The sequence below is a fragment of the Podarcis erhardii genome, assembly GCF_964252035.2.
Source record: "Podarcis erhardii genome assembly, chromosome: 17".
Classification (NCBI taxonomy): Eukaryota; Metazoa; Chordata; class Lepidosauria; order Squamata; family Lacertidae; genus Podarcis; species Podarcis erhardii.
This window is the reverse complement of record NC_138515.1, coordinates 5179680-5192236: the sequence shown is the minus strand read 5'-3', so window position 1 is coordinate 5192236 and position 12557 is coordinate 5179680. Positions and strand designations below refer to the sequence as shown.

Here is a 12557-nt window from a genome sequence, read left to right as displayed (position 1 = left end):
TTTCCGACAAATACTAAAAATAGGGTCCTCACCAGTACTTATTTAAAAACCTGGTGTAGGAAACTGCTTCCTTTGCCCGTAACCTCTTACTTGTTTACCTTCAACTACAATCCTACTTTCTAGTAAAAAAACCTTTGAATTATCAGAGGTGGTGATAGGCGCTAACAACTAACAATCTCTAAATGCTCTATAGTAATTATGGCAGCAATACGGTTGTGTGTCTTCTTGCTGAAGGTCAACTAGGTGAGTATCTTGTTCTTGGCTGAGGAGAAAATCTCTGTTGTGTTCTGCTTGCAACTCTTTGTACAAAGATTCTTTCAGGTCGCAGTGAGGGGGACCATTCAAGCACCCTGAGCCTGTTGGAGAAAAGGTAGGCTCTAAATGGAATCATACATCAAATATGCAATCTAAATATTCCAAAGAGCTTGTACTGAGCAATGTTGATTATTCAATCCCTTTTTCAGAAGAGCTGCGAACTCAAGAGCCGAATGCAGTCGCTCTCCGTGCTTCTACCTGGAGGGACTTCTCTTGTCGGGACACCACTGCAAGGGAGGCCCTTTCCTGTGCCATCACCACACAATACGGTACATCTTTGGGTGGGACGGCCATCCTTGTTTTGTTCCAGCTCTGTTTTTACAGACCTCACAGAGCTACCTGTGCCGGAAGCAGATCTGCTCCATTGACAAGTAAGAGGCAGTCTCAGAGCTCTTGATGCATCAAGTGAACATCTGCAGTGCAGGATTGAGAGACACCTACGTCTTGACTGCGCTGCTTTAGGTAACGGCTGTTTTTGCTCCTGTGTCTGGAGGGGAGGGCTGCTGAAGACCTTAGTCTCTTCCAGGTGCATCTCAGTCACACAAGAAATAGAATTTTGCAAGCCTTCAGGAAACTTAACGGCAAGTGAACTTCACATTCCACAATTTAGTGATCTTTTTCAGTGCAATCCTTTTGTGCTGGCTTCTCCATTCCCCCCGCTTGATCTCTTCACAGTTCTGTCCCAGAGCCCACCACACTCAGGTGAAGCCAGCTCTTCCTGCAGAAGTGAGGTCAGTAAGAAGAGCTGTGTTCCAAAAACATTTCTCTGGAATTGGTGGGAAAGGGCTGGGGACAAACTAATGAGTCCAAATTGCTTTTCACAGACCAGCGGAAGGAACTTCCAGGCCCATGAATTCACACTTCGGAGGGACAAACAAAAAGGTGAGCATAAAGGCAGAGTTTGAAGACTGAAACCAGTCTCTCTGTTCTGCCCTGCAAATTAATGGCAGTCAACATGGCACTCTGTGACTTAAACACATCTAGGTACATATCCTTTGCTAATGGCAAGGGATAAAACCTTGATTGTGTTCTGTCTGCAACTTCATCATTCTTAAGGGTTTTCTTTTTTCCTGAGAGAACATTCTATATTCAGAGTGTTCTCTCAGGTTTTGCTTTTCACCTTGTTGCATTGGCCAAAAAAAAGCAAAAGACGCTGGTGGTTGGCGCTCCTGGTTTCCAGGACGGGGTTCAAGCCCCTGCGGTGTCCCTGCTTACTTCCAATGCAACCTCCCTCTCCCTCTCTCTCTCTCTCTCTCTCTCTCTTTCTCTTTATCTCTCCCCCTTAAGAACTAAATGAAGCAAGAGCTGCTGGGAAATCAAGGTGGTGGGTTGCTAGGGTTTCACCTGCAAAGTATTATGGGCACTTTGTAGCTTTGTGAGGGGTAAGCTGCAGTGCCCAGGATTCTTTGTGAGGAGAGAAATGGGGATAAGTTGCCCTTTAATGCTTTTTGACCACTAACAACTTCAAATAGGACAGAATGGTGACTGAGTGGGGTGAAGGGAAAGAGGTAGGAAGGCCTTTAATGAAATCCACATGCCCTGGGCCACCTCCTTTTTCTAGTTATAACATATCTTCTCCTGCTTCCCTGATGCAAAACCCCTCTAAAAATAGAAGGAAAAGAGGTCGGCACAAAAATGGCCCCCTCTGCCCTCCACCCTGCAATTTGAACATTGGTCTTGAGTTTTCTCCATCCACAGTCATGGATAAGCAGGGATTCAAATCCATGTCAGAGCTCCTCAGTCGAAAACCAGGGACTAGAAGCTCTCCCAGAAATATTAAACACAGAATACAATGGTGACCTTGAATAGAGAGTCTTGTTGGAAAGGTAGGCAGTGTGCTCGTCTTTTTGTGTGTAATTTTCTTGTACGTTTTATGCTCCTTATCGCTACCCCCAACATCAGTGAGCTGAGGATTCCTTTCCCATCATCATCATTGGCCCAGATTGCGCTGGGCTCCCTGGCCCCTGACCCTGAGCCCCGCAAAGAAGGGATCAGCAAGGAACTGGATGTGACGGAGGACATCTTGCATGTGTGAGTATTGGCCAGGCGCCCCCTTCTACAAGAGGCAAGGTGTGGCGACAGTCGGGGCAGATGGTGGGCCCTGAGTCCCCTGTGCAGCCTGCTGGAAGGTCTCCTGCAGAAGCTGCCGGAGGATGAGAGACAAGGTGGCGCCATAATGGATGGCATGCTGGACTTCAACCAGGGTTTAAACAACAACAACAGTTTTATTATTTGTACCTCCTCAACCTCTAGACGTCTTCTGTTCCCCGAAACATCTCTGCCTTTTCCTCCCTGGTACCACCTATCAGAACCCCTCTGTGCATGCTCCTCGCTTATTTCCTACAAGCCTTCCCGCTCACCTTCCTATGAAGCCCTTGGAGCAGGGACACCACAGCAGCCAGGCCTCTAACTAAACCAGAGCACTTGTCAGTCAAATCATCACCTCCTTCGCTGCCCCCATGTCCCTCTCCTTCCTCTGTTGTGCCAAATTTTAACTGTAAGCCTGTCAGGGCAGAGATCTATCCACTCGTATTTTCTGTAAAGTGTTATACAAGTTGATGATACTATATAGAGGAGAATAAGAATTCCTCCCTTCCTGTCTGTTGAGTCCTTTGCATTCAGGTGCTGCCATGATAAGAATAAATTGGAATAGAATGAGGATATTGGAATAGAATGAGGATATTGGAATAGAATGAGGATATTGGACTGTTAAGTGTAGTGCAAGTGTTGACGTTTTATGTTTCGGTCTATACAAAATATATATATTTTATTTTTTTGCAGTCGATGGAGAGCAGATGAAGCCCGGATTTTGCGTGTGTCCATCAGCTCCTTCCTGAAGCATCTCTCCTTGGTGGTGGAAACTATGGACCTGTTTGGGCCTCCTGTGGCTTGATAGATGGTTGCAACAGGAAGCTTCCCAATAGTTTTGGATGGACTCTGGATTTGCCCATGGGCTACTGCTGTCAGAAGAGGCCCTGAACATGCCATCCTTAGAGCCAAGATGATTTTTTTTCTGTTCTGGAGCCAGCGGGGAACTCTTTGCTTTCAGATACTCTTGGACATTGATAGATTTTGGGTGCTGAGAAGCAGGCAAGCCTGGGACTGCCTTGATATAAGACAAAGTACATAGAATCTGGTCCTCTAATAAATTATCCAGTGTACTTTATAGTCTGCATGTGTTAACTGATTAAATATATTTGAGCCGGCTCAATTATACAGTGCATGGCCGAGGGTCAGGGATAATGGGAGTTGTAGTTCTTGCAGCACCTGGAGAGACCCAGGTTCCCCATCCCCATTGCTGCATCTCTCTGTCTTTCTTGCCACCAGGGAGAAAGCAGCTAATAGCTGGCAGTGAGGAAGAGGAGGGGGTCAAGTGACAGAGGAGCCAAAATGGATGGTGTGGCCTTGAAGTCCTATTTATATAGGAAGATTTGCCTTTTTTATTTCTTTCTGTCAGGGCTCCTACTTTTAAACAGCAATCGAAACTTCCCCACCTCTGTTGCCACCTTGGCATTCTAGTGAAAGCTTCACCTGTTGAATTTCTGTTTGACATTTGTCGTTAGTTATACTCGCAGCTCCCTCTTGAAGGCAGGCATGCTGAAACCTGGATTTGTGCTTGTGTAAAAAGATCCAAGAGTGCTTCTCGCCAGCCATTGCTGATCCTGAACTAGGATAGTTTTGCCCCTGTTATCCATGCTCTGGTAAACCTCAGAGTGGGATTACTGCCTTGCACTGTAAGGAGGGCGATGCTTGAAGAAATTACTAGTGCAGAAACAAGTATTTAGTTTTGTAGTTTGCTTTCAGGGCTGGTAGAGACCAAGTGCCCAAACTGCAACCCAAAACCCACTTATTTATTGTAAAGTGTCAACACGGCAATTTAACCTGTATATCTCATTTTCTCTGTGTTTCACGTTTCTTCTTTATGACTGCTGTTGTAATAAATAATCCTTCATAAAGGTTTTTGCATGGATATATAATTTTATGGTGTAACTCAGTGCTTTTTTCCCAAAAAAATGTTTAGGGGTACTCTCATTTTGACTCAAGAAAATCACCACCGGGGAAAAAATAAATACAGTTCAAATTGGGGGAAGTAAATACAGTGGTACCTCAGTTTTCGAACAGCTTTGTTCTCAAACTACTTGGAACTGAACACTTCAAACCTGGAAATGAGTGCTCCAGTTTTGGAACTTTTTTCGGAAGCTGAGGAGCGCCTGGCTGCCTTCAGGTGATGCAGGGGCTCTCAGATGCAGCTGCCGGGCTGCTTCCACCTTCCCCAGCCCTAGTAACTATTCAGCCTGACTGACTTCACAGGGTTGGAGGGGATCTGATGTGGAGGTGGGGGCTCCTTTAAACTTCTTCCTTGAGGGGTGTGCAGCCGCGAACCCCTCAACAGAAAGTGTGAAGGAGCTTGCACCTCCCCAGCTGAGCAGCCCCGATCCAGCTCCTGTTCCTGTGCAAGCAGCAACGCTGCCTAGCGGAGCAGCCCGATCCCACTACTACTTGCTTACAAGCAAGAGTGGAGGCAGGGATCTCTCAGAAGTGGAGCCCCAGCCCAGCTTTCTCTCACTTAGCGCTGGGGCTGCAAGGCTGCATTCAAAGTAAAAACTGAAACTTTCCAGAAAACCACAAAGCCAACAAACTTGCAACCCATGAAAAAGCAGCAACACAACAAATTGATAAAGGCAAACCAACCGCAAATCAATCAAAATCACAAGAAAACATAAAACAACACTAACACTGACCCTGACCCTATCCCCTAATTCTAATCCTTTAAGGTAAAGGTAAAAGTAAAGGTACCCCTGACCGTTAGGTCCAGTCACGGACGACTCTGGGGTTTAATGCTCATCTTGCACTATAGGCTGAGGGAGCCGGCGTTTGTCCGCAGACAAATTCTGGGTCATGTGGCCAGCATGACTAAGCCGCTTCTGGCGAACCAGAGCAGCGCATGGAAACGCCGTTTACCTTCCCTCCAGAGCGGTACCTATTTATCTACTTGCACTTGATGTATTTTTGAACTGCTAGGTGGGCAGGAGCTGGGACTGAACAAAGGGAGCTCACCCCGTTGTGGGGATTCGAACTGCCGACCTTCCGATCAGCAAGTCCTAGGCTCTGTAGTTTAGACCATAGCGCCACCCGCGTCCCAATTCTAATCCTTACCCTTACCCTAACCCAGCCCTCCTCTCCTCCTCACTCCTTCCCTACCCCCAGCATGGAAGCTACGGTACCAGGGCTGCAGGCTTTGGACGCTCGTGCGCCTAGCATGGAAGCTGGGGCGACGGTGTGCATGGCCACAGAGAAGGATGTGAGTGCCCTCTCTGGCACGCGTGCCATAGGTTCGCCACCACTGATTTAAGGCAACTGTTAAAACATAAGTAGAAGCACATCGTATAGAATTTTGCATGAAGATTTCCACCAAGCAGAGCTTCTTCTTGGCCTCCTTACACACTTCCCCACCTGCCATGCACACAGGTCAAAGTTTCAACAGACAAGGTGAATGATCAAGGTGGATCATCATTTATTTAAAAAACAATTGTATCTCATTTTGCAAAACCAGTGAGTTCAGCAGCATATGCGAGGTACTAAAGGTGTTCCTTTGAAAATGTACTGGAATGCTTAGGAGCATAGTTTACAGAAAAGAAACTTGTTTCAAAAGCAGGAGAAAGGTCCCCTCTTAAGAAGAGATCTAGATGTGAAATCAACGTAATATTATTAATGGTGGATTTTGTGCTACCTTCACAACTAGGTTCACAAGCATCCCAAACAGAAATTAAAACAACTGGATGCTTCTACTCTGCAGCCTCATTTAGCTTAAGATATAACCCTAACCCCAGGGTCTAGCAGTCACACACAGCCCTATATGAAGTCTTCATAGCACTGCTCTGCTTAGTCTAATACAGAATTGCATGATGGAGGCTACCCATAATGGGACCTGCAACCCATTTGCTCAGAAGTAAAACCTACCAAATTCAATAGGGCTTCCCCTCCCTGCCTTGCCCCAGCTCTCAGTTCCAGGGGTCTTTGATAGAAGTCTCTTCTGGAAGGAGCTGCAGGACAGAGCATATTCCAGCAGCTGTAAAATAGATACAGAAAGCCATTCCACTTAATCCCGAGGAGGGGTAATTGGTGGATACTTGGAGAATGTCCCTAGTTGATGGGGGCAGTGGACGAAATAAACCTAGACAAGGCACCACGAAGTAGCCAACCAATCCCAGAATTATTCCAGTGCTTCTCCAATGGCATATGATTTCATGATGATCCACTATGCAAGAGGTCAGTGCTTCTTGAATTTGCCAGCATCCGTTATCTTCTGGCAAGTGCTGAGGTGCTTCCAAGCATCCAGGATGAGGATGGAAGGAATGATGATCCACAAAGCATTCATGAAGAAAAAATAAAACCAGAAGTATATTGGGTGCCCTATCTCACCGTGACTGAAGCCCTCGAAATACTCGGTAGAAAAGTACAGAACATCTCCATAGAGTTGGCCTGCAGTGAATGGTAGAGACAAGACAACCAATTAGAGCAGGGGGTAAGGAACCCTTTTCAGCCCAAGGGGCCACATCCCTTCATGAGCAACCATCTGGGGGCCACTTACCAGCAATGGGTGTGGCTAGAGAGGAGGAACAACTTCAACTCCTAATTTTATTCCATAGGCTACATTCAAGTCATGAACACTTCAGAAGTTTTCACACACATCTCTCCAGCCAGGTAAGTGAAAAGCATGACCACAGTTCCAGAGACACAAAAGCACATAAGGAAGCGAGTTGAGCAGGGCCAGTGAAGGGTCTGGCACAGGAGTGGGCAGGGCCTGGGAGAGAACCCTGAGGGCCAGACGCAAGAGATCTGGACAGCCACATTTGGCCGCTGGGCCCAAGGTTCCCCATGTCTGGATTAGAACCAGACAAAAAAAGATACACAGCCCGAATTTCCTAGTTCCATGAGTTTCCTAGGTTTTCCAGTGGTTGTAATTGAGTGTGAGAGAGATAACTTGGATTTTTTTTAATTGTTTGGGGTGGGGAGACAAGGGTGAGGGGTTATGGATGCCAGGAACACAAGGAGCATGCAGCAACCTTTTCAGGCATTCTTCCAGTGCAGAACATGTGGTGAAAAGGAACAGGGGATTGGGATGCAGTTGAGCTCGGCCATCATTATATTTAGAAATCTGTCCTTGTGTGTGCCTCATATACCTACCCAGCGACACAATCAGCTGCAGCACAAACCGATGGGGCTGGTCTGAAAGAAATGCTAACACAGTCCAGATGGAGAGGGGCCCCCAGGCGAAGGCTGTGATGGTCTCCACACAAACTGTGAAACTGTCTGATCTGTAGGGACAAAAGTGAAATAGAAATCACTTGGGGGTCAAGAAGTATCCAAACTGTTTTTTGCACTGCATTTCTCTCTGGTCTCACTCTTCACATTTCCACCTCCCCAGCTCCAATATCAGATTCATTGAAGCATTGTTAAGAAACAGACTTGAGTCCACAAATGCTTATGCTGGGGGGGGGGGGGGAGCTTTTTCGGCCCAAGGGTTGCACTACCCTGTAGAAAGCTTTCTGGGGGCCACATTCCACTGGTGGGCGGGGCCAGAAAGAAAAGCAAGCAGAGCTTTTCTGGATGTGACTTTGTACAACAGGCTGCATTGCAACTGCACAGAAGTCAGAGATTCCCCTTCATCTAGGTGCGCAAGAGTCCAGGGACAAATTCCAGCCAGGCAGAACAACTCAAGGGGTGTGTTTTGGGGAGCAGAGGGGTTGCCTGGGGAAGAGTCCTGAGAACCAGGCAGAGAGGCCTCGAGGGCTGCATCTGATACCCCAGCCCCAAGTTTCTCCAAGCCTAGCTTAGGCTACAACAAATGTCTTCTTCTTTAAGGCACAAGGAGGCAAATTTTCTTGTTTTTTGCTGTAACAGATTAACATGGCTACCCCAGATGCTTTTAGCACACACCCAACAGTTGCTAGCTAACAACTAGCCTTCACCCTGCAGGCGGTAAGCAAAGTGCTAACCATCTAATGCCAGCAACAGTGGCTTCTCAGGTAAAGTATTATTCGCCCCAAATGCAAGCTCTGCTGAGGAAACGCAAGAGAAATGACTCAGGGTAATCCCATGCAAGGCTGTCCCACTTTACCTCCTTATGGGCCGCCATGTTATAAGATGTAGCTTAAAATATGCATCTATAGCCTTTTAAAGCTGTTAGTGCTCCCCCACACCAATCTTTCTGTTTCTAATGATTCAGTGCTGGATCTTTGCACGACTGAATCCTTTTCCTCCATTACGATATAGACAAACAGCTATCCCACCGCCTCAAAGCAGACACTCACATGACGTATCTGCTGTCACCTTTGGCGTATTCCTTCCCTATAGCATAGTGAGGAGAGAAAATAGGGCACAACATTGGTTATAATAAGCTGAGAAGCACAAAATTTCACATGAATTGAAAAGCTTGTGTATTTCACTAACTAGCAATTAGGTAAAGAGAACTGTTCAGACTTTTGAATTCAGCACCAATTTCCAAGTGGAAACAAAGCCAATTTAAGCATATTACATCTCTGCAAATAATAATAATAATGCTACTTTGTTCTATTTGCTGGTTTTGGGAGAAAGGGTGGGATAGATACTGAATAAATAAAATAAAATAAAATAAAATGTTAATGATAGAGTCTATATAATGCTCCCTTAATTTAACTGCTACGACATACTTTCCCCAGAACTGGGAGAAGAACTCTGGTGTTTTGCATACATGCCCTTCATCCCCCCACCATCAAGTCAGTCTTACAGAGCTGTGAAAGAAAAGACTGGTCCCCTGCGATTTCCTTGTGGTACAGGCTGAACCAGCCTTCAATGACACCATGAATAAAGCCGCAGACAGCAAACCAGCAGATAGCCAAGGAGCGCCATGTTCCAAACGGTGCAGCTGTCCTGTTCTGCCATCTTGCTATGAGCCAAGTTACTATCAGCAGGAGCCCAGAGACAGAGAAGACGAAAGTCAATATCTGCCACGTGGGGCGGTCATTGGGGATGTAGTGCTGGAGCTCCAAGTTTCGAGGCCAGTAAGGGTGGGGAACAGCAAGGTGCTTCGCTTCTAACCCCATGGCGCTCGAGGAGAACTAAACCAAGTTGCTGAAATTGGTGAATGCTCCTTTGCCCTGCAATAAAGAAAGAGAGTTTGTAATGAGAAGAGTGTTAATTCACTAGAAAGCACATGTGAAATGAATACGGATTCTGGGCTAATGAGTTACCATTGTCACAACTATGGGAAATGTTTGAACTATTACTTAGAAGTACACAGAACAATGTAATTTGAGGTCATGGGGTGTCCAGAAAACTAGAACTGTAGCCCATATCAAAAGGGGTGGAAAGACTACATATACAAATAAATCAATGTGTTATCTAGCCAACAGATTTACATATAGGTCCCCATTGTTTAGTAATCCATAATATATTTCCTTTAAGAATCTATTATTTCCAAACCTCCATTAGATAAGGTGACTCCAGAAGTAGTAGATCACTTAGAGGAAGCAGGAAACCACCTCCAGATGAAGATTTCTCTATGCTGCCTTCCTAACACGCAGCAGCCTGGGCATCACAATATTTTTACACCTTCCACATAAAACTATGTAGAGCATGGATGGGGAACCTCTGGTCAAACTGGGCCCACCAGAGGCCCCAATTGGGCCCATGAGACTGTTTTCCCCAAACCACACTGCACCTGCTGTGCAGCAGGTACTTCTTTCTTCTTTGGCGATCACTTGTAGTCAAGTTAGATTGTCTTCCATGAATATGGTCTTAACAGTGTGTCCATAAGTGACTGTGGAGGCCAACTCTGGATCCGTGCATCCTTCCACAGTGGGTACATAGGTTTCTGGGCGGAAGTTGATCACAGTGAAGATCTTCCAAAACATACCTTTCTCTTAGCTTATTTCTCCTTTTCTCCCTGAGTTTGAGCTTTTTCAAAGTCCATGACACCTTTGGTAAAGGATGTCTCCAACTGGAACACTCACAGGCCAGTGATTCACAGTTGTTGGTGTTTATACTACATTTTTTAAACCTCTTTTGTTGACCACCAGCATTACACTTTCCTTTTTTAAGTTTGGAATAGAGTAGTTGCTTTGGAAGACGATAATCAGGCATCCAAACAACGTGACCAGTCCCAAGTTTATATTGAAAAATCATTGCAGATGGAGCTGGAGTAATGTTGCAAAACGCCGATTACTTCTCCTACCTGGGTAGTTAGCTTTACACAAGGGCCGACACTGATGTCAAAATCCAGCATTGCCTGAGCTTCGCGAGTGCAGCTTTCTCCCAATTGAAGTGCAGAGTGTTTGAGGGCCAGGACATTCGCAGGGAAACAACAATGCTTGTTTATAAAGCTATTGTACAGGTACTACCAACCTTACTGTAAGCTTGTGAAACATGGAGCACATATAACCGCCATCTCCAGATCCTCAGAAGATTCCATCAACGGTGTCTCCGGAAATTTTTTACATATCACCTGGGAAGACAGGCGAACGAATGCCAGTGTACTGGAAGAAGCAAAGGTCACTAGTGTTGCCATGATTTTTCAACATCAACTTCGTTGGACTGGTCATGTTGTTCAGATGCCTGATTATCATCTTCCAAAGCAACTACTCTATTCCAAACTTAAAAATGGAAAGCGTAATGCTGGTGGTCAACAAAAGAAGTTCAAAAACTTTCTCAAGGCAAATCTAAAAAAATGTAGTATAAACACCGACAACTGGGAATCTGGTCTGCGAGTGCTCCAGTTGGAGAACAGCCTTTACCAAAGGCGTCATGGGCTTTGAACATGCTCGAACTCAGGTGTGCAAGGGAGAAATGTGCTAAGAGGAAGGCACGCTTGGCAAACCCTCATTGTGATCAACACCCTCCCAGAAACCTGTGTCCCCACTGTGGAAGGACGTGTGGATCCAGAATTGGCCTCCACAGTCACTTACAGACTCATTTACAGATAGGTAGCCGTGTTGGTCTGCCATAGTTAAAACAAAAAATTCCTTCCAGTAGCACCTTAAAGACCAACTAAGTTAGTTCTAGGTATGAGCTTTCGTGTGCATGCACACTTCTTCAGATACACACTGTATCTGAAGAAGTGTGCATGCACACGAAAGCTCATACCTAGAACTAACTTAGTTGGTCTTTAAGGTGCTACTGGAAGGAATTTTTTGTTTTTACAGACTCATTGTTAAAACCGTGTTTATGGAAGACAATCTTACTCTGCTAAGAGTGATCGCCAAAAAAGAATAGTTCTCCCGATTCGCCTTCATCGGAGACGAACTCGCATTGCCCCTGGGCATGCACAGAGTGCTTCCCCACCACCACCCACCACCCGAGGTTAGGAAGAGAGATGAGAATGCATTGCAGCGCTACACGCCTTCCCCACCAACAACAATAAAGGCGCTTCCGAGCCCTTACTTACCAGAGCTGCTCTCCGTCCCCAAAGGCGCCTGCAGAATATATGAACCTTCAGCTCAGCAGCTGCTGCCCTCGCCGATATCGCCCTATTGCCTCCACAGCCAATAGGGTTTCCCTTCGGTGTTGATTGGCGAGCACTTCACCCAATCATCCTGCAGCGAGTCGGAGGCGGGCGAGCACCTAGGCTTCCAACGGGAGCGTAAATATCGACGTCACGGGCAGCTCAGCATAATGATTGGTTGCGGAGCGGCTGAGGCGATGTGAGTTCATGTTCTAGACCTGCAGGTTGTTCCTTCCGCAGACCTAGTTTGCCTACCTGAGACCCGAGGATTTTGCCTGGCCCTCAGCTCTTGGCTGGGGATGCTGAATAGTAGAGGGCTGAAAAGTAGACCCCCGTCCTCTGGCCCCTTAATTTGCCCAGAGCCACTCTGGCAAATTAAGAGTGCAGGAGGATAGCAGATTTTCAGGCACTCTGGGCAACTTCCAGCACTTTATCTTTTATAATTTTTTATTAGATTTTCCACGATGATAACAAAACCCACAAATAATAATAATAATAATAATTTTTTATTTATACCCCGCCCTCCCCAGCCAAGGCCGGGCTCAGAGCGGCTTACAAACAATAATAAAAACAAGATGAATGATTACAACTTAAAAACAAAAATAAAATACAACATTAAATTAATGGAACATTAAAATATTAAAATGTAGCCTCATCGCAGGAGGAGAAGGAAAAGGAAAAAAAAGAGAGAGAGAGAGGGAGGGAGGGAGAGAGGGAATCAAATTGGCTCCAAGCCAAAGGCCAGGCGGAACAACTCTGT

The 12557-nt window shown here is 46.0% G+C and overlaps 1 protein-coding gene and 1 long non-coding RNA gene across 2 annotated transcripts; one reads left to right on the top strand and one right to left on the bottom strand.

Annotated features, from left to right (window-relative positions):
* The first annotated feature begins 1622 nt into the window (after positions 1 to 1622).
* Positions 1623 to 3481, top strand: LOC309331926. The gene is made up of 2 exons (XR_014152019.1): positions 1623 to 2346; positions 3097 to 3481. It is a non-coding gene; the product is annotated as an uncharacterized lncRNA (long non-coding RNA).
* A 2335-nt stretch (positions 3482 to 5816) lies between these two features.
* EBP (EBP cholestenol delta-isomerase) lies at positions 5817 to 11832 on the bottom strand. The gene is made up of 5 exons (XM_081844491.1): positions 11741 to 11832; positions 9086 to 9455; positions 8631 to 8667; positions 7504 to 7634; positions 5817 to 6798 (listed from the first exon to the last, which is right to left on the bottom strand). Exons 2-5 carry the CDS (start codon positions 9399 to 9401, stop codon positions 6587 to 6589), a joined length of 696 nt encoding a protein of 231 aa, XP_081700617.1. The 5' UTR covers positions 9402 to 9455; positions 11741 to 11832; the 3' UTR covers positions 5817 to 6586.
* Between the last annotated feature and the right edge of the window lie 725 nt (positions 11833 to 12557).